The 23,690-nt window shown below is 42.5% G+C and overlaps 2 protein-coding genes across 10 annotated transcripts in view; one reads left to right on the top strand and one right to left on the bottom strand.

Moving 5' to 3' along the window:
- The window catches only part of LOC105839701 (E3 ubiquitin-protein ligase lubel), a 296,564-nt gene that overhangs the window by 6,181 nt on the left and 266,693 nt on the right, over nt 1-23,690 (bottom strand). For 6 of the 8 annotated variants that reach the window (XM_012686189.3, XM_012686188.3, XM_012686191.3 and 3 more), the window contains exons 1-13: nt 18,285-18,566; nt 15,611-15,700; nt 15,001-15,408; nt 13,565-13,756; nt 12,995-13,213; nt 12,295-12,761; nt 10,578-11,872; nt 9,230-9,510; nt 9,006-9,101; nt 8,437-8,583; nt 7,687-8,046; nt 7,413-7,596; nt 631-6,614 (exon numbers count right to left, since the gene is read on the bottom strand). In XM_012686189.3, the coding sequence (XP_012541643.2) occupies nt 631-6,614; nt 7,413-7,596; nt 7,687-8,046; nt 8,437-8,583; nt 9,006-9,101; nt 9,230-9,510; nt 10,578-11,872; nt 12,295-12,761; nt 12,995-13,213; nt 13,565-13,756; nt 15,001-15,408; nt 15,611-15,700; nt 18,285-18,413 (9,852 nt within the window). In that variant the 5' untranslated portion in view covers nt 18,414-18,566. Of the gene's footprint in view, nt 1-360; nt 6,615-7,412; nt 7,597-7,686; nt 8,047-8,436; nt 8,584-9,005; nt 9,102-9,229; nt 9,511-10,577; nt 11,873-12,294; nt 12,762-12,994; nt 13,214-13,564; nt 13,757-15,000; nt 15,409-15,610; nt 15,701-18,284; nt 18,567-23,690 lie in introns of those variants that run through there. The other 2 variants (XR_001139322.3, XM_036284750.1) reach the window with 2 other exon arrangements.
- LOC105839708 (hillarin) overlaps nt 20,737-23,690 on the top strand; it is a 52,624-nt gene continuing 49,670 nt past the window's right edge. Inside the window, exon 1 of one of the 2 annotated variants that reach the window (XM_012686201.3) lies at nt 20,737-22,069. The gene's annotated coding sequence lies outside the window, so the exon portion shown is untranslated. The remainder of the gene's footprint in view (nt 22,070-23,690) is intronic. The other variant, XM_012686202.3, reaches the window with a different exon arrangement.

Here is a 23,690-nt window from a genome sequence, read left to right as displayed (position 1 = left end):
GTTCAAAATTTCTATCATGCAAGAGAAGAGGAGGTAGACTACGCCAACGTCTAGAAACGAGCTCTTTTTCAATTAACAAATGTAAAACTTTCGAGAAATACAAGACTCGCAGTCAGAAACTTCGACATTTCATCTATTACCGTAATGAAACGAGTTACATATATTCATATATAATATTTATAATCGATGTGCTTATAGATATATGTATAAATCATTTTTAATATTACCTATATAAAAAATGGAGAATATAATTTCTATATTTTATTTTTTAGGGAATTAAATACCATCACATTTTTTAGAAGAAATGCATAATATTTCTTTCTTTGACAGACACTGAATTAATCACGACAAAATACTTACCTTCGCGTTAGCTACGTTTCGTCTTGTTAAACGATTAACCAATTGATCGCGCGGTTAAAACATTGAGGGGAAACACCTATTTGTGGCGTTCGATCCCCCTTCCCACCCACTTGGCATTTCGAGCTGTTTGTAGACATTGGCCTGCCAACTGGTGGAAAAGGTCCGGTTCTTGGCGACTCGTACGTTCGCGGGTACTTTTTGGCAACTGACATTTCTACGAGGGGGAAGTCGCGTCATGTCATTCGGCTCACTCAACTCTCATCTACTGACCTCCCGCTCCGTTTTGGGAGATCCTTGTATCTTGCGCCTGATGCTTTCCACATGCGCCCTATCGGCATTCTCTTCGCCCTCGAACCGACGGATGCAACTGGCTACGAGGGAAAATCGTTTCTTGGGCGCTCGCGCCCGATCCACCCCCTTTAACGTGTCATCTTTCTCGATTTTCACCTCTTTACACCCCGTACTCGCCCTTCGGCCTGCCTTCACGCGTTTCTCACGTGATTCGTTATTCGTGACTCTCAGTGTCTTTATTGTGTCGTTCTGTACTGTCGATTGATCTCTCTCCTCAGTTTTGTTCGCGTCCACGAGTTCCGTCTCATTTTTCTGCGTCTCGTTCGCTTTCAACGAAATATTTTCCTTAGATTTTATACTCGGCCCAACCTTCGTCGAGGACGCTGCTAAATCCGTTACAACGTTAGACTCTGTTTCAAGACTTTGAAAAACTTCCGATATCTTTTCATCGATTTCCGTGTTTATTTCCGATCGAGATAATTCTATGACCACAGTGGCTTCCAGAGTTGGTGCCTTCAAATTACTTTTTCCATCTTCTTGCGCGACCTGAGAATTATTCTCCATTGCACTCGAAATATTGGCTCGGTCATTAGTCGTTTCGTTGTGTATTGTATCATCGATCTCTTTATCAGGCGTTTGAAATTCTTCCAAAGTTTCATTCGCTTCTTCCCCTTCGGATGGTAGTTCTTCATATGCATCTTCCTCCGCCGAATCCTCGAGCTCACTCGACTTAATCTCCCGTACCGAGTCGTCGAACGACGTGGAATCATCATGATCGTGGCTTTCCGTCTCGTACGAATAAGTGACGTCCTCACTTTCCTCGGATTCGCCTGTGCACCCCTCCTCCTCAGACTCCGATATTTCAGACCTTATCTCATTTAGCGTTTTTTCCAACAACAACTCCGCGTCCGTGAACTCCTCCTCGACGGAATTGTATTCCGAGTTATGATCAGAAATGTACTTCGCCGTACCTGTGTCTTCGTCCTCTTCAGAATACTCGGAACTCGAGCTGAAAGCATCCGAGCTTTCCTCAATTGCGTTTTCGACTTCCAATTGTTTGCCAAGATCCGTGGACGGATCGTTATGCGTCGAGTTCGACGCTTGTGAATTCTCGTTTAATTCCGATTCTATTGACTTAACTTTCGACGGCTCTTCGGTTTCTTCACTTCCCACGGTGCTCTCTTTATCATGACTCTCCTCCGAGATTTGCTTGTCTTTCACATTTTCTGTAATTTCAATCGTACCTCCGTTACGAGATTTAATTTGATTTCTCATCAGTTTGTTAGTATCGGAATCAATTTTCTGCACAGTTGGTGGACTCGATACGTTCGCTCTTTCCTGAATTTGTAGCGATAATTTCGAAACTGCTTGAGACATCACTGGCAATTTGGTTGACGCATTTTTCGATAAAGACGTGTCATTTAGATTTATTTTACAGGGGTTTGACACAGCAGTATCTGCAGATTGAGCGATTTTTCGTTGCATCAGAATAGGTATTTTCGACGGTAAAGCTGTTTTAGGTTTTGAATTATCCTTCTCTATTTTTACTGAAATTTTGCCACTCGAGATTTTAGTTTTTCGATTTACCTTCTCTACTGCTTGATTTTCAAAAGCCTTCACTTTCGTACTATTCGAGCCTCCCGGATTTTTATTTAGGACATCCTCAATATTTTTGTTTTTAAAATATTCGAGCGATCTCTTTTTAGAATTTTCCGATTTATTTCCATTATATTTTTTAACAACAGGCAATTTAGTTTGCGGTTCGAGATTGGTCGCGTTATTGACTATCGACGCTTTCTCTTCGAACGTGGAAACCCTTTTATTATCATTTACTTTGATATTTTCAATACTTTTTTGCGCGCTGCTATTATTTAATGACCGTTCAATAGTTTTATCTGGTATTTCCGACGACAAAGAGGTTTCAGATTTTGAACTATCTCTCTCCATTTTGTTATCAGCAACCGATTTATTTTTACCGTCCGTCCCGCCGCTCGCGTACTTTGAAGGCTCTTTAATTCGTAATTTGACGGATTGCGTTGTTCGATTCGACCTCTTAGCGATCTCGCTGGTCGTCACTTTCGCTTTTGCGACGGACGTTATATCGATTGTACTGAATGGACTTGCGCTATTCCGCGCTAAGTTTTTCTTTGGCACACTGGCCGATTTTTTTATTATCTTAACGGGCGACTTTCTTCGGACGATCTTTTTAACAGGCGATCTCGATCTCACGACGGGTTTCGCGATCGCGCTTTTGCGAGATTGATTCACCCGTTCGCTGTTTTTTTCCAACGGTAATTTTGACCGCGCCGGTTCAACCGGTTCGTTATGTGCGACAATTGAAACTTCGTTCTCGGACGAATCGACATCTCTCGCACCGATTTCCGCGCCGATCGTATCAACGCCTCCGGTTCGACCGGTCTCGACGACACTCGCGATGTTCTTTATCGGCGCGCAATCGTTCACCGTTGTCACCGGTGATTCCGATATCTTTATTTCGAAGGTGTCAGGTATTCCGGGCGTTACGTCGCCGACGACATTCGCCATAATAGGATCCGGAAGGGAGCCTTCGCCGACCGTTGAGGCGGCATTTCTCCCCTCGGTCGGCGCTGCGAAGAATATATTGAGATTTTTAAGCGCACGTAAGATGTTGCTTGTCGCTGAATCTGACGTTTGTGCGTCCTGTTTCCCGTCACCGTGAGATTGAGAAACTTCGTCCCCGGACGAACGAACTTCCGCGTCGCATAGGGCGGGACACGAGGTACTTTTTTTCGACTCCGAGGGAAGATCGCGTTCGACAGGTAGTCGAAGAGACTGCCTGTCGTTATTACTATCGTTCGATAATTCGCATAACTGACCGCGTGTATTTCCTTCGAGAGGATTATCAATATTTGCATTTACGAACTTTTCGCGGACAATTGATTCTGAAGTTTCGGGAATAGATGCCGTTTTGGCATCCTCTGCAATTTTAATAACTCTCGAAGCTTTCGGGTCGTCAAAGCCGTTCGATATTTCAAGATGCGAGGTATTTTCGGGGCAAGCATTGGCTTCGATATTACTTTTTGGAGGAGAAGAGAGTGACATTGTTGCTTCTACGTGCGCTACGCGAAGTGCAACTACCTCTGGACTTTTTGTCCGATTCAATAATTTGTCTTGATTTCGTTTGACCATTGAAAAATCGGCGGATGTTGACGAGATAAATGTAACTTCCTTCCCTTGATCATGAGATTTATTTGAATTTATTTCCGCGGGAGAGGAATGCGAGCGTGTTAATGGCGATGGGGTCGTCGATTGAGTAATGGATAAATCATCGACCGTATTTCGCTCAACGGACACGTTTTCTTTCAGCGTGGCTTCATTTTTATCGTCGCTCGCGGGAGTGTGATATGTGACCGAAATTGTCTGTTCCACTTTTTCCGAAACGTGCACCGCATTCTTCGGTACGATCGGCTTTGTATCATGACGCAATGTCGCACCATCGTGATTATCGAGTATTTCGACGGGCGGTAATTTAACGTCGAGAGAAGAACGATCGGGCGCTTTCGCGGGGGATGGAGTCGGCGAGGCTGGTGTTAAAATACGCGCGCGAGATGAATCGTTTAATTGCCGTTCGTCCCGTTTGTTAACATTCCGCTGGTCGGTCAATTGCGTATTAGTCGCGGCGGGCGCACGATCGGTGTTAGAACTACGAGCGGGCGAATCTCTCGTTTTCGTAGATCGAGAAGCAGATTCTCTAGCGTTAGAATCATTTGAAGCTAATGAACTTTTATCTCGCGTTGAGTCGCTTTTTAGCAGTGGATCAGTGTCTGTGAAGGCGTTATCAGCGAGAAGCTTTTCATGAGATGGCGCTTTTTCGGAAGAGCTTTCCGCTTCCTTTGATGATGATGATGATGATGATAATAATGATGGCGACGCATCGGTCGAGCCATCGCCGGATGCGATCGCGAGCTCGTGAGGTTTCTGGACGACAGACTGATCATGCGCTGAAGATACTGTTAACGGTGCTCGCATGTGAGAACTCGATGATTCACCTGAATGAGTTTCCCCAGCTGACCTCGCCTCCGACATGGTTTCGTCTGCGACAGGTCTCTCTTGATTGTTATTTCCTGTGAACTGCGTGTCGATTATGTCTAAAGAATTCTTACGCGAATGTGTCTCCCCGGCAACGTTTACTGCTATCACGTTCGTAGTCCGCGATTCCTCGGGAATATCTTCTTCTTCCACCGTTGAGTCCGAGTTGGAAAACGTTTCGGGTGTCAGATCCGTTGCGATGTTAGTTTGAGAGACGTCGGACTGTGCGTTCGTGTCTGTACGTACCGATCTGACATCCTGATGCTGCTGCTTAATGTCCGGAACGCTCGAGCGGGGCCTCGCCATCCGAGAATCCGGAGGCTTGGATCTGCCGATCTCCTTATCGACGATCTTGCCGCTTCTCGATTTCTCAGGACCTTTCTCCGAACGTTTGTCTCCTTCCTCCCGATCCTTCTTCTCCCGTGGCAACCGCGATCCGACTTTCTTCTCAAGCACGGCTGCTCGAGAAGCAGGCGGCTTCTCTTCGTCGTTATTCGGTGGAACGTCCGCCGAGTCCCGCGGAACGTCAACATTCGTCCTATCGGTGATCTCGACTCCGAGCGCGTTGGTTTTCGGGTCCTCTGTCTTCATCATGCTGTGTAGAGTATTTAATTGGTTCATGAGCCGCACGTCAGAAGTTGCGTCGACGTCACTTTTCCCGGGCGACAGCATCTGCATCGCCGTTATGAACGACGTCACAAACTGCTCCGGCAACGATTTCACAGCGGACAGTAGAGTCTCCATGTTCTGCTTGGGAACTTCCTCTGTGATAGACCGATCAGATTGTTCCCGTGCGGAAAGATCCCTCACGGAGAGATCTGAAGAGATCATGTTTTCCGGATCCGCGATTGTAGTTACGTCCTGTGATGATGTCTTCTCCGGCAGAACATCGGCTCGTTGGGGACCACTCGACTCCTGGACGGAGACACCAAGCGCTCCGTTCAGTTGCGCAGACTTTCCAACTTCGAGTGACTTGCTGTTCCCCGTCGCGGTGCTCCGTCCCACTATATCAGAAGATAATTCAGCTCTCAAAGTTTCCTGGTATGCGGAAAAGGACTGACCCAGTTCCGTATTATTCGTTATATTAACCGTAGCTTCGCTCGATGAGGATTCTTCAACTCCGGCATTATTTGGCAACAGTCTTTCCTGTTCATCCAGTGAATTCGTAACTACTTTCGTCGTCACTGCAGCCTCGTCGATCGATGTCGTCGAGATGTCGCTGCCCGTTGCTCTCGTCTCTTCGCGCGACGGCGCGGCTTGTTTCACCTCGACGTTGTTGCTCTTTTGACCATCGGATGTTGGTATATCGGACGACTCGGTAATTCGCATGACGGTTTTGTCAGAGTCAATTGACGATGTTTCTCCGACCGCACGGTTAGCATTGTCAATTTCAGAAGAATGTTCAGGCACGCGTGAGGAGTTTGTCGCACTTGTCCTCATGAGATCATCGATTATGGTCGCGGGAATTTCCATGGGCAACGCGGTGTCTACTTGGATCAGGCCTTCTGTCGGTTTCGTAGCGTTCAAAGAATAGTCGTCCCGCGAATCTACGGCAGTCGCCTGTTCTTGCCGCGCGATCGCAAGATCGTTCGGCTCCGCTACGTCGGGCGCTTGTTGTACGGCCCTTGGGACCAGATTTGCATCGATTAGAACAGTGAGCTCATCAGAGCGTTCGTACAGATTATCAGACTTATTATTACCCAATTTGTTCGGGGGATCTTTCTCGTGTCGCCAGTTATCGGTCAGTTCTCTGAGGGCTGCCAGTTGCTTTTGAAAGTCGGCCTGCAACGCCACGAAATGATCAACAATTGGTGATATTACCTGCTTCTGCGCCTCGGTATCGGACATATTTGGAATTTGTTCCACCGCCCCACCACCGACCGCACCCGCTGCGTCTAGAGCAAAAAGAAAAATCGGTGCATGATCTTTGTTTCTTGCTTGAACATTAATTTGTGACTTTTTTATAAATGTGGCTCTATACAAGTAAAAATCAAATCTCTCACTCTTTTTAATAATCCAAATCTATCACTCTTTTTAATACAAGATGTTTCCAAAATATTCGCGTGCACACTTGCATAAGTAAGATGAAAAATAACGACTGCTTCTTCATTTTGTGCCAAAATATACAAGTGTGCCAAATATACAAGTACGAGAACAATACTTAAGATCAATAAGGCTAAATAAAAAATAATTGATTAACTATCGAGGCTTAGAATTTTTCATCTTACATATTCAAGCGCGCGAGGATATTACGAAATAAACAGAGCGCCGGGCTAGATTAAATAAATAAATATAATAAACAAATATAATAAGTAATTATAATAAATAAATATAATAAATAAATATAATAATTAAATATTATTATTTCTACATTTTTAATTATTTCTTTTTCTTAAAACAAGTTTTTACTTTTCGCTCCAAGAACGCTCCAAACTTCAACTATCTCTCTAAATTTCTTAGAAATACTGACACTACAACAATTTTTCGAGTGATTTTCCATTTAATAAAAGTTATAATTCACTTTAATAGAGTAAATTTTTAACTTTTATTGGAGTCGAAAATTCAATCTATTAGAGTAAATTTTAATTCTTATGGAGTCGAAAATCACTTGAAAAATTATAGTGGCAGTATTTGCACTCTAATAAATTTAAAGAGATATTGATCGGCGCGCGTATCAAAAGCTTTCCACTGACCTTCATGCGGTGCAGCCTCCTCGTTTTCCACCCCGATCGGAGGACCCCAGATCCTCATTAAAAAAGGCTTGAGCTGATTTTTCTGCAGCTCGAGCAAAGTGGCATCCTCGACACCAGCGTTATTGTCGAGAGCCCTGATAACGTCCGCAAGCGCGAAGTTTCCCTTTGCCATGATCTGTTCGCACTGCCAATCGAAAAGAACGACAAGTTCAATATTGATCAAAGTAAGTGTCGTAAGTCTATTGAAGATTTATTAGATTTTCCTCGCACGCACTTTCTGCTGCCTGCGTTGAATGGCAGTCGCGACTGCGTTCCACATGTCACCCTTGACATATCGCAGAGCCTCCTTTGCCTCAGCCGGCGAGAGCACACCGATGCTGTTCTCCTTCAGTTCTTTGCCCTGCGTGGTCACTAAGACTTGCACAGTCTCAACCAGATGCGGCCACTGCGTCTGAAGCCACTCGATCGGATTTGATGCGCCTTGCGCCAACGCGACTTGCACGTCGTCGGTCGTGAATCCCTGCTTCTCGGCTTCTCGCAGGAGCTCCACTATCTCCAACCCTTGACGCGTTAACGTCGAGACTCCTTGACTGGTACTAGGACCTGTCTCTACGTATCTCGATTGGCTGGGTTCCTGAAACCAGCAGAAGTACATTGCCGTCAAAGTCTCATCGAAAATCGACAAAAAGAACGAGATTGCATAGTCAGTGGATAGTGTTACTTGAAGCTATATGGCTAGTCACAATCGCAGGGGCTCCGCCGTCATGGATTATCTTTAATGTGCCGTAAGCAAATGCCTAAATTAATACCAGGACTAGCAGCAGCTGTAAATACATTACACAAGTAAGCATAATAAGTATACATGTAAGAGCGATCTATTTAAGCGGTTGAGGGATGCTAAAAAAATAAAAGCTATATCCTGCCTACGTTCACACCGAGGCTAATTATTGCAACGGTTGGATTGAGCATGACGAGGTGTATACAACGGAAAAACCGTCAAGCTTGAGTTCGTAAGCGAGTTTACCCTGGAACGATAATAGAGATGGGACGAGTCGATGGAGTTTCTTCTGGTCCGCTCTCTACTTCGCTGTCCGGTTAACAGTTGCTGAAGATACTGTTCCTGCAATGCTCGCGGATACAAATCGGGACTGTTTACGAATCCGCTCTGCTCCTGAAACAGACGCTCCGTCTTGTCCCTTTATTAGAAACGCACAAAGAGCGCGATCGATCACCGCGGAAGATGCAAGACATCTTGTCCTTTTCTCCTAAGAGAATAGTCAGGGAAGTAACGAGTTACGAGTAACGCCATTACTTTTTTTTATAATAACGATGGTAAGTTTGGACGTTACAATTTTCATAACGATAAAACCAGGGTTGGAATGGTTACTTTTAACAAACAATTCGTTATTTTTATGAAAGATTGTAAAGTCATTACTAAATCGTTATTATAAAGAATAAAAGTAACAGTGATTGTGTTATTTCCTATTCTTAAGAATAATTTACTGTTGATGACCGTCCTCCAAATAAATCTCCCTCCAAATAAATTGTTCTTAGTCAATATTCAATTATAATTTATTCCTAATATTCGCTCACCTCACCGTCGCTATCGTCGTAATACAAGTAACTCTTTGACGTTGCTACAGACGCGGACCTTTTGAGAGTCCCTTTTGCAGGGAGATAGTCATAAGTCTGAAATATTTTCATACAAAATTTATTTCAAGCCATATAATCTTCTGTCTATATAAAATCTTTTCGTCCATTTTCGTTCGTAGAATTTTTCACGGACACAAAAAATATCTTACTGAAACAATTCTTACTTGAGTTGAGATACTCTGTGGCGGAGGAGATGTTCCTGTAGATACTGAATGGTTCTTCAAAAGTTTTCCTTGAATTTTTTCCTCGTGTGACGTCACGCTCATGTCTACCTCGGAGGTTTTCGCAATCGAAGAGGACGTTAACGTCGAGGATGACACTTCTAACGACAAGTTCTCATCGATCGCGTCTGTCGATTTCGACGACGTTTCTTTTGCTTGTGAGGCTACAGCCGTGATTGCAGTTTTAGAGTTCTCTACGAGAGAATCATTGTCTGGAGCAATTTCTGAAATCCATAATTTTTCTACATGATTCAGTGTAATTGAATTATTTTACGCTACAGCTAAATTGTGATTTTTTAATATATAAACTTGATTAATGTCACTTTATTTCGAGTAATTTTCCAAGGTATTTTAAAATATTATGATTTTCAAGGTCATTCGGAAAAGTACATTCACGACATTTTTAGGAAGATCGAAAAAAAAAATAAAATCGCGAAAGAAATACTGTTGAAGAATTCTGGTGTGCGAGATTTAAATGTTAGTAATGTATTGCTATCATTATTTTTTTAATATTTACAAATCTACCAATTTGCTAATCTGTTAGACTTGTACATATAACAACCGCCACAAACAAATGTATGTAAAATATATGACATGCCGTTTGTGTAATCATCACAATTAATATTAGCATTAATATTATGTAACAATCTAATAGCGCATTAATATCTGAAACTAGTACATGAAATAACAATTGGATAATTTTAAAGGGAACAAGTTTTAACAAACTTTACTCTTACTTTCGCATTATTTTTTTTTAGTTCATACTAAATCTTTCGCCGTTGACGTGTTTCAGCGTTGCCGGGCCAAATGCCTTGGCAATGATTTCTATCGATGGTCTGCCCCGGAATAAAGGAACATATGCCAAATGCACGCTCGTGCTTGAAACCGTCGCATCGCTTGAATGAATAATATAACGCCTCAGACATGAACAGAAGATGGCCGAATTTCAAATACGACTATGCATTTGGTGCCGTTGTAACGTTGTACGAAAAACAGTTTCCATGTCTCTTTATTATTCATCCAAGGGAATACATCGAAGGTGGAGAACAACCAGTTGTACGGCTCGTAACTGCCGTTTTACATAAAAATAAAAAAACAGACAGAGGAGAGAGAGGGGGGAGAGAGGGGAGAGAGGGGAGAGAGGGAGAGAGAGAGAGAGAGAAATCGGGTCATCCGCATTTCTGGACGGGAATAATCGCGAGTGGGCATCACATAGGATGGAAGCGTCGCGCGTGACGTCACTTGGATAACTTGGTACCGAAGGAAAAGCTGATTTTGCGCTTCGGTCTACCTTTATTCTTGACGGATCCGCTGTCGCCGCTCTCTTCGCTGTTGGAGATCTTCTTGATCCGCTTATCGGGCTCGTGATTGGGATCGCCGACGCTGTTCGGCGCTTCGTTTTTCGGTGCCTGATGTTCGATCGGGCCGGCCACGGAGTCGTCATTCAAGGTGCTCGGTGGCAATGCGCTGCTCTTCGTCTTGCAGCAAACTACGCAAACGCGATCATTGATCTTGTTGATGAAGGTGCAATGTTCGCAGGCCCATTCCTCTTTCGGAATTTCCATTACGCCAACCGCCTCGTCGGACGTGATTTTCTTAGATGATGTGCTCGCACTTTCAACAGTGTCTCTCTTTGTTACCCTTGACTCTTTCTGAGACTGAGACGTTTGCGCTTGTTGTTGTTTCGTCTCTTCTTGTCCGCTGTCCTGTCTCTTTTGTTGCGCCTCGGCAGTTCGTACTGAATCCTTCGACTGACGGTCCTTCTCGATCGATCGCTGACGATCCATAACTTCATTACTTATCGTTTCAGGCAGATTTCGATTATCCTTGTCCAACTGTTTTTTTATTTCCTTGAAGGGTGTTTTTCTAATGCCTTGATTGTCGGATTCGAACGAAGATCTATCGGAACTTCGTTTGTTGGAAGTCCGGTCTAGATCATCAAGAATATCCTTTCGTTGGAGCGATTCTCTCCTCGCAAGATTGCGTTCTCGTGAGACATCACGCACTTGTTGATCTTTTCTTGACGAACGCGATTCGATCTCGTCTACGTTCACGCGATCCCTATCTGAATGTCCACCTTGAGAAGACTGCCTCTCCAGAAGGCGTGTTCTTTCTCCGGGTGTTCTTTTTGGAGAGGTCACATCTCGGGAAGGTGTCTTCCTGATCTGACCATCGCTCTCAAAGGATGATCTACGAGAATCGCGACGAATAGAGGATCGTTCCAGGTCATCCAGCATTATGTCCCTTCGAAGAGACGACGCTCTCTTCAAAGCATTTTCCACCCTCTCGAAATGATCATCAGACGAGCTTGTAACTCGTGTTCGGCCCGGCGCGTTAACTTTTCGATCAGAGGACTCATTGTCGATACTTCGTCTTCGACGATAAGTCCCGTTCTGAATGCGATCCAGCCGAGGATCTATTTTCGAAACCGAGTGATCATCGTCATTGTATCGTCGTCCAGAAGAGATAGTATTGCTTTTTTGAAATTCATCATAGCTTCTCGAGGATGTCGAGTATTGTTTACTGGACGGACTTTCAGACCATCGATCATCGGCATTTATTATTTTTTCTTCGGACATTAATCTTCTGAAAAATTAATTATCAAAGTGTAAACATGATCACGAGTAAAAACATATGTGTATAAATATTAACAAAATTTAATTTATTCCATAAAATTCTATAAAATTATGAGAAAAAAGAAATTAACTATTCTTAAAAAAAAAAATTATTAAAGGTAAAACATAAGCTAATATTAATTGTCAAGTTTTAAAATATAAAAATTACAAAATATAATTGTCAAAAAGTTCTATTAATGGACAAAGAGAAAGAGAGAATTCTTTTTTAATTTTATATCTGTACATATAATATTTATTTTTGAAATTTTTTTAAATCTCTTAAAAAAAAATTATACCGTGACATAATACTTTTTACAATATTAATATCCTTTATCCTTTAGAATTTTCAATTATCAAGAGATGTTATTTTAGTCATACAGTTTTTTTACTTACTCTCGTCGACCTCTAGACGCGAGACTTCTGGTCTCGTCGTCATGATAACTTCGCTGTCGTATGCTTTTGGGAACGCTGCCGCGCCTACTTCTGGATCCACGAGAAAGTCTGTCGTCCACATCAGATTCATCGGAGTTCTCGGAACTAGCATCTGACGGTGACCCGGGTGATCTCCTCGATCGCGATCTCGAAGCGTAAGATTTTTTGGATTTCAGACTGGGAGACGGAGACGGCGCCCTTGATCTTCTACTGGACTTGACGCTCCTGGCCGGACTGTGTCCTCTAGAGAGAGATCCCGGATAATGTGGAGGTAGCATTTGCACTGACGGATAGCCCATGGGATATCCCCACATGTTTGGATGATGTAGACTAATGTTAGAGCCTCCCATCGATACGTCCCAGGAGTTAGCTGGCGGATACCACATCATCGGCATGCCGCCAGGTCCGAGATGTGCTATCGACTGGGCCTGAAACAATTTTATCCATCACGGATTTTTCTGCGCGCGGTCAGGTCTATGTATTTTCAGTTCAACATCGTCATTTTTTTAAGTGTTCGAAAGATAAATCAGAAATGAAAACTATTATTTATATAAAATTATTTAAATACAGAAACGACTTTAAAAGTGCAAAAGTATACTAATGACAGTATGATCGCTAATAAAAACAGATTTAACAACACTTGTTTGAACATTGAAAATACCTGATGCATTCCTGAATTCCACATATGAGCAGAGGTCAAATCACAAACGCTGGCTGATTGTATCATAGTTCTAGGGGGCGGCGGAGGTGGAAGTGGCGGTTTAGGACTGCCTACATTGAGTTGTCTTCCGCTCGAAGTGTCCCTCGTATCAGCGGATGGGTGTCGTCGCCTGTTCGCGTCTTGAGCTCGCATCACTTCCTGATATTTTCTATACCTCTCCTGAAAATTTATAATTTCTTATTCTAGTTTTCTAGTTTTTAAAATAAAAATAAAAGTTGTTAAAAATAAAAAATCAATGATAATATTAGCAGATTAACAGAAAAATGAAGAATTTAAAATAATCAAAAATAAAGACAATCATTTATTTTTGTGAATTAAAGCAAGTTAAATGTTGATATTTAATAATTAAATTTATAAGTATTATTATTTTATCTTCTCCATGTAAAATAAAAGAAAATGTCGTTTTTATTTCCATATTTAATGATCTTCAAGATGTTTTTTTAAATAATTGTTGTATATATACTTGTTCTGCGTTAATATAACTTTGCATGATATTATAATTCTTCTTACCTGTAGTGTAGTCATTTTGTCTGTTCCTGCTCCTGAACCATCGTTGGAAGATGTGTTTAATGTATTCGTAGATTGCGACACTCTTGTGCTCGAGTCCAGCGATGGTTTCGCATTAGAAACATTGCGCCTCAAACTCCCGACCTTGTCGAGCAAAGGGAATTGCGCGGATCCTTTGATTAGCGCCGATTTAGCCTAAGCGCGAAACTTTAACTTAATTACACATCGTGGACGTAAGGAGGGAACAACACTCGCAATGTTGTCGCGTATGTTGTCGAAAATCGTAGATGTTCGTTTGTGAAAATTCGTTGATATTGTTATTGAAAAAAACGCCAAGTTTAAATATAATTGTGAGGCGAATATCAAAGATCTCCTTTAGAAACACACCCTTCTAAAAATAACAGGTTTCTAAAAAAAAAAAAAACAAATAAATAAAAATATGTGCAAGCTGACTTATCTCTGGACATCTAATGCGTCGAGAATATTCAAAATAAAACTTTTATAAATAACGTCATTAAGAAAAAAAAAGTGTCACTTTGAGCGTGACATGAGGTTTAAGCAGTTGGCTGGACAATCCCCTGGTCTGTGCTGAAAAGAAGGCGGGGTACACCGCGTGTAAAAATAAGTCATGCGATGGTGGTACCCATAACGGTACGTTCAATACGGGAGTGGTACGATGCCAATGGAAGATTATGATCGTATGCGAGAATGATCGTGTTCACCGTGTTCACCGTAGCCTGCCATATTCACCACTCCACGGAGATCATCCGCGGTAGAAACGATCGGATTACACGGATACGACAAATGCCCGGCATTACGAGGGCGCCTATGCGGTCTACGGTTCGTCTTTTCCGCGTCATTACCGGCGTCAGCGAGAGAACTGGAAGAGAGAACGGGTTCAGTGAATACGGCATCAGTGTCTTGCGGTAACATGGTGTATTAAAAAAGCAACGACAACATGTACAATAAGATCTGTACGTGAAATAGAATTCTGAATGTAGAACAATATCAACGACCATTTAAAGCTCGCAAAAGCAGTTACGCCTGAGAACGCCTCGGTGTGACGTGTTTCGAACAAAAGCTACGTCGTTTCAACCAACAACGTCGAGAGAGGGATCATCACTTCAGCGATCCGACTTCGTGAGCACCCCGGCGCGACGGAGACGAGGTCGTATTTGGCGATAAACAGCTCCCGTGATTACTCCGGCATTAGTCACTGATCCAACAATCTTGGCGACCGTCGCCAAGAAACGGACACTTGATCGCGAAAACTCATTGGCGGTACCAGCGCAACCTGATCTCCATCGTGCCCGAACGATCCCGAAGCGATCCTTGGACGCGCAAACGCTGAAGCACAACGAGGACCTATGTACGGTCGACGATTGACCTGAAAGAAGATTCACAGGCAGTCGAGGACTTCAGGCCAGGACGCAGCCTACCTGGGTGGACTTGCGGTTCCTTCGCGGCGGCGGGACCGGCGGAGGATTCAACAGGTTCTCCCCCTTCGGCGGGAGCGGCGGTCTGTTTCTGATCGCGTTGTCAGTCAGGATCCTTCTGCGGATGTGGCCTCTCCGCTTCGGGTGCTTGTGGTTCATGTCGTCGCAGGCCTCGCAGTAGATCTCGTTACACGTGTCGCATCGCGCGAACACGTTCTCGGTGCCGCACAAGGCGCACTTACCGGCACACGATCGGGGGGTCGAGGGTTTCTGGGCTTGCGGTCGGGTCGGAAACTCGATGATCTCGTAGTCGGGGTCACCACAGTCCCCGGTGAGCGACGGTGGCGGGATTTTCGGGGGCGTCGGGGGTCGAAGAAGCTGCTGCTCTGCTTCCCGCTGCTGCTGCTGCGCCTTTTTCAGATTGAAGAAATGTATAATTTTTACTTCTATCATTGCAAACAGATTTATATGTTCGTCAAAAATATATTATAAAATAAATGATTTCAGTAAATGTATCGGCAACTTTTTTATTTTCTACAACGATCGCAAAATTGAGAGATAGTTGTAAGCACAAGTTCGAAACAAAATGTAACTGAAAAAGAACTGAACCTACCATGACCCAGTGAGGCATGGATCTCGCCATTCGCAACTTGGTGGACGGATTCGATATGGCCATCGGTCGCCATTTTTCAGCTCCCGGGTTCTAAGCAATAACAACAGAGCTTTATTAATTTCCCCTTTCAGAATTACAGCGACATATTTCATTCAAAGGGCATTGAGTGCATCACGCTTAATTCTCAAAATGTTGCACTTCAATCTCCGGCACGAAATTCTGTTTATGAGAATTTATCTATTATTTATAATAATTTTATGTTATATATATAATTAAATAATAGCTGTTACAAAAATACAGATTTAGCAGCGATGATTTATACACAGTGCGGAAACCGCGTTAAACCAAAGTATCAAAAGCCTAAATGATTTCGAAGAGCTCTGGCAGTTTCCTATCGCAGAGTGCCAAGTGCGAATTGATGTCATCGCACCTTGGGCTCGCGCGCGCGTCCAAAGCCTAAATAATCTCGGCGTCGTCGCCGCATAATCAGCACAAGTGGGCGCGTCGGCCGCGGGGAAAGCATGACGTCAGAACGATGGTCCATCGCCGGAAGCTGAACCGACCGGGTCTATTTTTGCGGCCGGGAAAAAGCGTGTTCCGCGTCTAGAAATAAAGCCGAGCCGCGTGGCGCGCGACACTTTTTTTTCACGACGTGGGTGACATCGACGACGCGATGTCCTCTCTCCCCCTACGCGAAATATCGAACGTAATTAATTTGTAATCTTGATCTCGGGATATTTTAGATCACATTTTCAGAAACGTAACTGATTAAAGGTGGGCGACTAAATCAATCGTTTACAGAAATATTCGGCGTTTGTATTTACTTATTATTTGTTTCGTTCTTCGCTCGCTCATCTTATTGCATATCCTTTTACTGAATCGATTAATTGCAAATATCCGCATGACGTTATCCAAAACGAGAATAAACGTACCTACAACAGAAATAAACGTAGCCGCGCCGTGAAAAGCTTTCGCTCGAGAGATGCGAGACGGGAATCGGTTTCTTGAATTAGAGCCGTTCGTATCTTTAGAACGTTCACTCTTCTGTTCTTCTGGTTGTAGCACAGATTTGTTCTATTTTTGTTTTCTACTTTGCGGCAGGGAAATCCGCAACAAATCCTTGGAAGTGTATACAAACGGTGTACCGATTGTAATTTGTAATTTTCTCGTTAAAATTTCGCGCTATCATAATACCGGAAAAGAGTAAAAATTAAATTTATCTAACAAAATTAAATTGAAATATGCGCACTGTTTCTTTTACCGTTGAACCTTTTCTTTGCAATTATCTCCCTTTATCCAGATTATTATTTTGTTCCGAAGCGACAAGATAGGATAGAAGACAGGAAGGCAAATGGAGCGTACGTCGCAGAATTATTTCCCGTTGAGATTGCATACGACTGTGCAAGCTGGAAATCATCCAACTTCTAGTTTATCCGAGAGAATTTCCGTCGGCGAACTTCTTTCACGCTCAGACACGTCTCGCATTTTATTCGTGTTTGGAGTTTAAACGGTCTAGCCGCTAGTCCACCAGATGTGCAATTTGAAGATTATCCGTTTATGCTTTCGTCACACTTCCGGCGGCGATGCGCGATATCGCATAGTTACGGAATAATTAGACAATGGTTAGCATGCGAGCAGCGCAATCCGCCGAGGGATCTCAAACCGGAAGTAACTGTCGCAGTGGCGCCGACGAGTTACAAGCTGCTGATAACACGTACGCGCTAATTCGCAAGCCTAACTTCCCGCGCAGCGGTGGTGTGAGAAACGGGCCCGGCTTTATCTTTCGTTACGTTATTCCGATAGTCGCTGGTACCCGCATAGGGTGGATGGCCTGGGCGAACGCGCCGTAGAACGAAACTGGCAAATTACGAGGCGACTATTTTAAAAACAATGCAATAAATAATTACACGAAACAAATTCACCTTTCAGTTTCTCCTAAATTAAAACGTATTTAACGTTTAAAAAATTGGAGTCACTAAAATTCAACGATCTCTTTGTTTTATGCCTATATAGAAACATTCGCATAATTTGTTGCATATTTACTGTATAACATCGCAATTAAATTTGATGAGCAGATTTTCTTTGATATTTTTATTTATATCTTTATAAAAATGTTATTCGTGCTTTTTTTTTTAAACAACTATCTTCTACGCAATTGCCTCAATAATGTTCGTTGTCGGATATACGAAATTTGAATAATCTCGTCTATTGGAAATGCGCACTCGTTGATGCTGCTATTGTGTCCGTGGAACAAAGTTAAATGCACGCGCCGTGCGCACTTCGAGTCGATGCACCATGCGAGCTCCGATTTAGACAATCCGTATCGCACGACCGACACGTCACGTCGCAGACGTTCCGTGGATCACATCGACAGAGCACTGAGATCTTAGAAAATTGGCCAGCTTTTCTATGAACAGCGTCCAAAAATTCTTTTTTTTTTGTTTTGTTTAATATCTTTCGCAATGAAATAAAATTTCTTTAATTTTCCTAATCATCCAAAGCATGTGGAAACAAGTCAACCTGTCCTTCATCGCGAGCGACGTTTTCCTTTTCCTTTCTTAATTTAAGAAGAGACTAAGTCAACGTGATATGGAATATCATTACGGAAGTATCCGTCCAGCATCCGGGAGATGCACCGGGGGTTGCACTCGGTAAAACGAATATCGGCACTCACGTTCATGTGGGACACCTCGCCGGGGGTTGACCTTTCCGGTTTTTCTCGGGAACTGGTCCGCACGATACTGGGCCCTGTCTCCGGTGTTGGCTTGAACCGGCGCTGCTCGTCCGCGGGCGGCCGTTGCATCGCCGCCGAAATCTATTTCCGTAACGCCACGTCTGCTGGACCGCTGCCACCGTTCTTGCCGTGATCTCCCCGTTCGCGTAAATATATCGCGATGCTCGCTGTGTGCGCGCAGCTTAGACGTTAGACTTAGTATCGAAAGCGGTTAGAAAAGAAACTACAGCTACTACATGTCTGTTTCGTGAGCACAATTGAAAACAATGGTTACTCTTTTCTTTAGCTTTTCAGACAAGCAAATTTGGATTTTTATAATTTTAAATATCTCAATTGTTAAAATCAAAATTCTTTGGCAGTCTAAAGATTAATTTTTAGGAGTAAAAATTACTTTAAAAATTTGAGAGGTTTTATCAGGAAAGAAGAAACATATAGCTGCATCTGTCTCGCTCCGGACAAAAACAATGGCCGTTCTTTTTTTTTCATTCTTTAGACAAGTGAATAATTTGGGCGAAATACTTATAGCGCTACTTGATTTCTAATATCTCGGTTATTAAAATCCAAATTAAAATTTTATAGAAATTAAAAAAAATTTTAAGAATATAATTATTAACTCAAAAGTTTTAAAGATTTTGTCACAAGAAAAAAGAAGAAACCTATATATACCTCCTATCTTGCCCCGGACAAGAATAATGATCGTCCTCTTTTTAAAGGGCAGACATTTGATATGAAATGTTTATAACTCTTTTTTGGTTTCTCATATTTTAGTCATTAAAAATCTAGGAAAGTCTTAAGGTAATTTTTAAAAAATAAAGTTATCTTACGAATTAAAAAAAATATATAAGACCAGGAAAGAAAAATTTATCTATGTTCTATAGCTATGTCTATCTTGCTTCGGACAAAAACAATAGTCGCTTTATTCTTCAGTCTTTTAGACAATATTTAAATGAGCACTTATAACGTTTCTTAATTTTTAATATCTCGGTTATTAAAATCCGAATTAAAATTCTATGGAAATTTAAAAATTGTTGCCGTCTTCTTTTTAAATAAGCATATCTTCGATATTAAATGTTTATAGTTCTTGGTTTCCAGTATTACACATTTTAGTCATTAATTTTTAAAAACAAAATATCTTAGAAAAAAAATTCAACAGATCGGAGAAGGAATTTGTCTATAGCTATGTTCATCTCGCTTTGGACCAGAAACAATTCTTTTCTTTAATTCTTTAACCAAGTAAATATTTAAATATTTATATAGCACTTGATTTCCAATATCTTGGTTATTAAAATCCAAATTAAAATTTCGCAGAAATCTAAAAAGATTAGTTCTCAAAAATGAAATTATTATCTCTCGGAAATTTAATTTTGTCGGGAGAGGAGACAAAAGAAACTTATTATGTGTATAGCTGTATCTGTCTCCCTTCAGAGTACAATGATCGCCTTCTTTTGCAGCTCCTTTTCTAAATGTTTCAATTATTAAAATTCAAATTAAATTTCTGAAGTGTCTCAGTCTTTTCTCATGATTGAGACCAAATTAACATTTTAGAAATTAAAAAAAAAAGGAAAAAATAAAAAAAGGAACACGCTGATGTGTAGCATCGAGAAATCTGCAATTATGTAAATCGCGCGGGAATATATTAACGGAATGCCGGCGCGACATCGCCTCGAAGTTGACCGGAGTCGCAAGAGTTGACTTATGTCCAATCCGTAAATTTACATGGTAAATTTGTTGGCACGCCCTGCTGTCACCGTGAACATTCACATTTGATATGGTCATCACGCGAAAGTATTATTTGCTTATTACATTCTAATAAGAAGACACGATATAATTTCGATCGAATCTCTGTTACGCCACGTGTGCCTTTAATTGACTCTGCTCCGCTCCGTGCCGTAGTTGCTCGTTATCCTTTAGCCTTAGCCGGCATGTGGACACGGAAACGAGCTCAGCTCAGCTGGAACGCTAGAACTAAATAGAGTATAACAGGCCGTATAAACTTCTGGTAACGGTTGGGCAATATGTAATCTGTCGTTCGCCTCTATTGCATCACTGCTTCTCTCTCTCTCTCTCTCTCTCTCTCTCTCTCTCTCTCTCTCTCTCTCTCTCTCTCTCTCTCTCTCTCTATGCTCTCCTCTCTTCCCCCACGTACACGCGACATTCACGCGCGGTCGCGCGTGTGGGCGCGCACACGCGTTTCTACGTGCGCCGATATCCTGTACTTTCTGCTTCTAGAAATGGTCGCTGCGAGGAAACGAGTGTTACAAGAGATCCATTTTAATGCATGACACTTAATTCCCGAATGTGACTCTTACGAATTCACAATCCGCCGTTGTAGCCACGCCGATTCGCTTTATTCAATTCTGCTGTTAGCAGCGTCATGTATGTTATATGTATAACCGGTCTTCGTAGCCATATATTTATTGCAACATCTGTCGGATCATCGTGCTAAGTCACTACATTAAGTCATTATACTTGCAGTCGCGGCATAATTATGAGATAACTCTCCAACGTGCGGCACAAATACATTTTATACGGTTATTCTAGGACGTAATATCAATTGCACGGAAACCGCGAATGATATATATTTTTTATATATTTTGTAAAAATATTTTATTGATAATTAAAAGATTCTTTAATCGCGGTCGCGATCGCTTTTGGAACTGGCCTCAAAAAATAAAAGTATACGCCTCATGAACCTATGATTCTTCCGGAATTTCTCCAGGGAATTGTAACTAACAAATTTTACGAGCTAATAATAAGCTGATAATGATCTGACTGCAAGTTTTTGATGGCACAGTGCTTTTATTTCTATTCGTTAAAGAAAAAAAGAAAGAGGGGAGGGAAGAAAATGTTATCTTGAAAAGTTGCATCTGGAGTTTCACGCGATCGCAAGCGACGACGGTCCCGGGTCCTCGCCAGGTGAGCGCACACGGGAGAGTGACCGTTACGCAGGTAAAGCGCAGGTAGAACGCAGGTAGGACGCAGGTCGGTTCTCCAACTGTAGCGCCACCTGAGCCGATCCATCGTTGGTGCCTCAAAATGGCCGTTCCTCTCACCTCAGACCTTCCTGGAACGCCGACGGAGGCAGGTGGCGGATATTCAGGTCCGATCTGACTCTCGTGAGGCTGCCACGCTTAGTGCCGAGACCTCATTCCAGGTGGCGGACAGCCGAAACCGTGTCACCCGAGACGTCCGCGCTGGAAGGTCGAAAGTGGCCGTCGTACGTGTGATCGTACGTGAGAGTAGTACTCGTGGAGGAGTACCCGAGAAGAGACGGGATACAATCTCGAGAAGTCTGTGTCCGATCGCGTAGGCGTTTCCGTCGAGACGAGCGATCGACGACGATCGATATCGCGGCGATCGTTGGTGAACAACAGGTGGACCCGATCGGCACCGCTTCTCTCCTCGTCTCGTTCCCCTCCCCGTCCTCCGCGTCGAGGGCGCGCGCGGAGCTCGCGAAACGGAGCGAGGCGCTCGCCTGGTGATTTCGATGCGCGGTACGGAAATAATCGGTAGACCGAAGGGGACCGCGAGTGATACCGCGTGCATGGTCGTTACGTAGTGCCTGCTCGACCTGCGATTACCTAACTGTCGGGAGCAGTCACGTTCAGGGCGATATCATCGAGGACTAGTCGACCAGTCGAGTGCGAGGAAAGGAGACATGCCCGGCGGTCGCGGAAGTCGTCGAGACTGTTTGTGGACGACGCCGAGGCGAGGATTATGAGGACGTACGTATCATCGTTCGGAGATAAAGGATTATAAATCGATTCGTAGATTTGGATTTTTCGCGAGAAGAGTCGCTCCACTTTTACCGGAGCGGTTCTGTGATTCCCCGACAGACGACCGTATGAAAAGAGATTGACACCGTGTACCGTGAGGAGGATCAATATTTTCGCGATTGGCTGAATGATCTGTGATTAATGGTTGTCTGTCTTCTGATGATAGTGCGTCAATTCTGGAACTTCCAATTCATTCACTAGCATTTAATTAATTTCACGGATCAAAAATATCGAGCAGATACCTACCTGCAGTGAATAATTGGAAAATCTCTCTAAATTTCAATATTTTCTAAGATTCAGTAATTATTCATTCAGCACTGTCGACTCGCGAAAATATCGTGGGACCAAAATTAGGACACAAGTAGGTGTAAATATATATCAACGTGTTGCAATATTAATAAAATTTAAAGTACTTCCAGATTAGAATATCCCTGTCACACATGAAATTTATATTTTAGCTTTACGAATCATTTCCAAGCCGAAAGTTTTATTAGAATTTGATACGTAGATATTGATCAAATTTCACAATTTAGTGGATTCAATATTATTAGTCTAGACGTTAAAGTTAATAAATATCAATAAAATCAGTATTTAATCTACTAATTTTTGGAGATCAGTGATTTTTTTATTTGATCCCAAATAGAAAGAACGGTCTTCTTAAAGTATCTAAAAATTTTGTTGGATATAGAAAATAATTTGACCGCTCAATCGAATTATTTTGCAGCATTGCTCATTATGCTTGAACATTTTTTATAATTATTTTGATGTCTAACAGAATTATTTTTAGATCTGCATCCAGCTAAATTTATAGATACTTCAGCGAAACTGTCCTTTCTGTATATATACCATATTTATGTTCTATTTCTACTAATGTAGATTTAATCTTGAGATTTAGCTTACTTTATCTTTTTTCTACCAATTAGAAAAAGATGAAAAGTAAATAAAAGAGATTAAACTTAATCCAAAGGTAATCTAGTTACAAAATAAACAATAAAATAATATGACTGGCGGTGTCATTTTCATAAATCCTTCTCGCGACAGATTCCTTCATGCTGTGTAAATATTTTTGTAGATACGATAAGAGACTATCTTGCATAATATCTGATCGTGTTTTATGTGATCATCTTTTCTATATTACGAAATTTGGCCATTGCTTAAAAAAAATTAACATAAATCTGCCAGTATAGCTGCAGGATTAAACCTGGCGATTTCTTCTCCCATTCGCGTCCCGTTACGTTGTTGTTTTCGCGAAAACAACAACGTTCCCGTGCGCATATCCGAATCGAGAGTCGCGCGGCCGCATTCCCCGCGATTTACCTCACAATAAAATTTCTCGTGTCTCGCAGCGTGTGCGTGACACGGCGGTGGCGCGAGACGCGTGCGTGCGGCCCGCAGCAGCCCGGCGCGCATAAATACCTAGACGAAGGTGGGCCAAAAATGGGGACACGGGCACTCGAATGGGCATTATCGCGCGATAAACGACGCGAGGAATGCCATAAATAATTTTTACGCTGTGCCGGAGTTCCCGAGACGCGCGTCTCGCTTTCTTCCTTAACTTCTCCGAAAGCCG

Source organism: Monomorium pharaonis, chromosome 3 (genome assembly GCF_013373865.1).
Source record: "Monomorium pharaonis isolate MP-MQ-018 chromosome 3, ASM1337386v2, whole genome shotgun sequence".
NCBI classification, from domain to species: Eukaryota; Metazoa; Arthropoda; class Insecta; order Hymenoptera; family Formicidae; genus Monomorium; species Monomorium pharaonis.
Note: the sequence above shows the minus strand (reverse complement) of the source record. Positions and strands in the feature narration are given on the sequence as shown.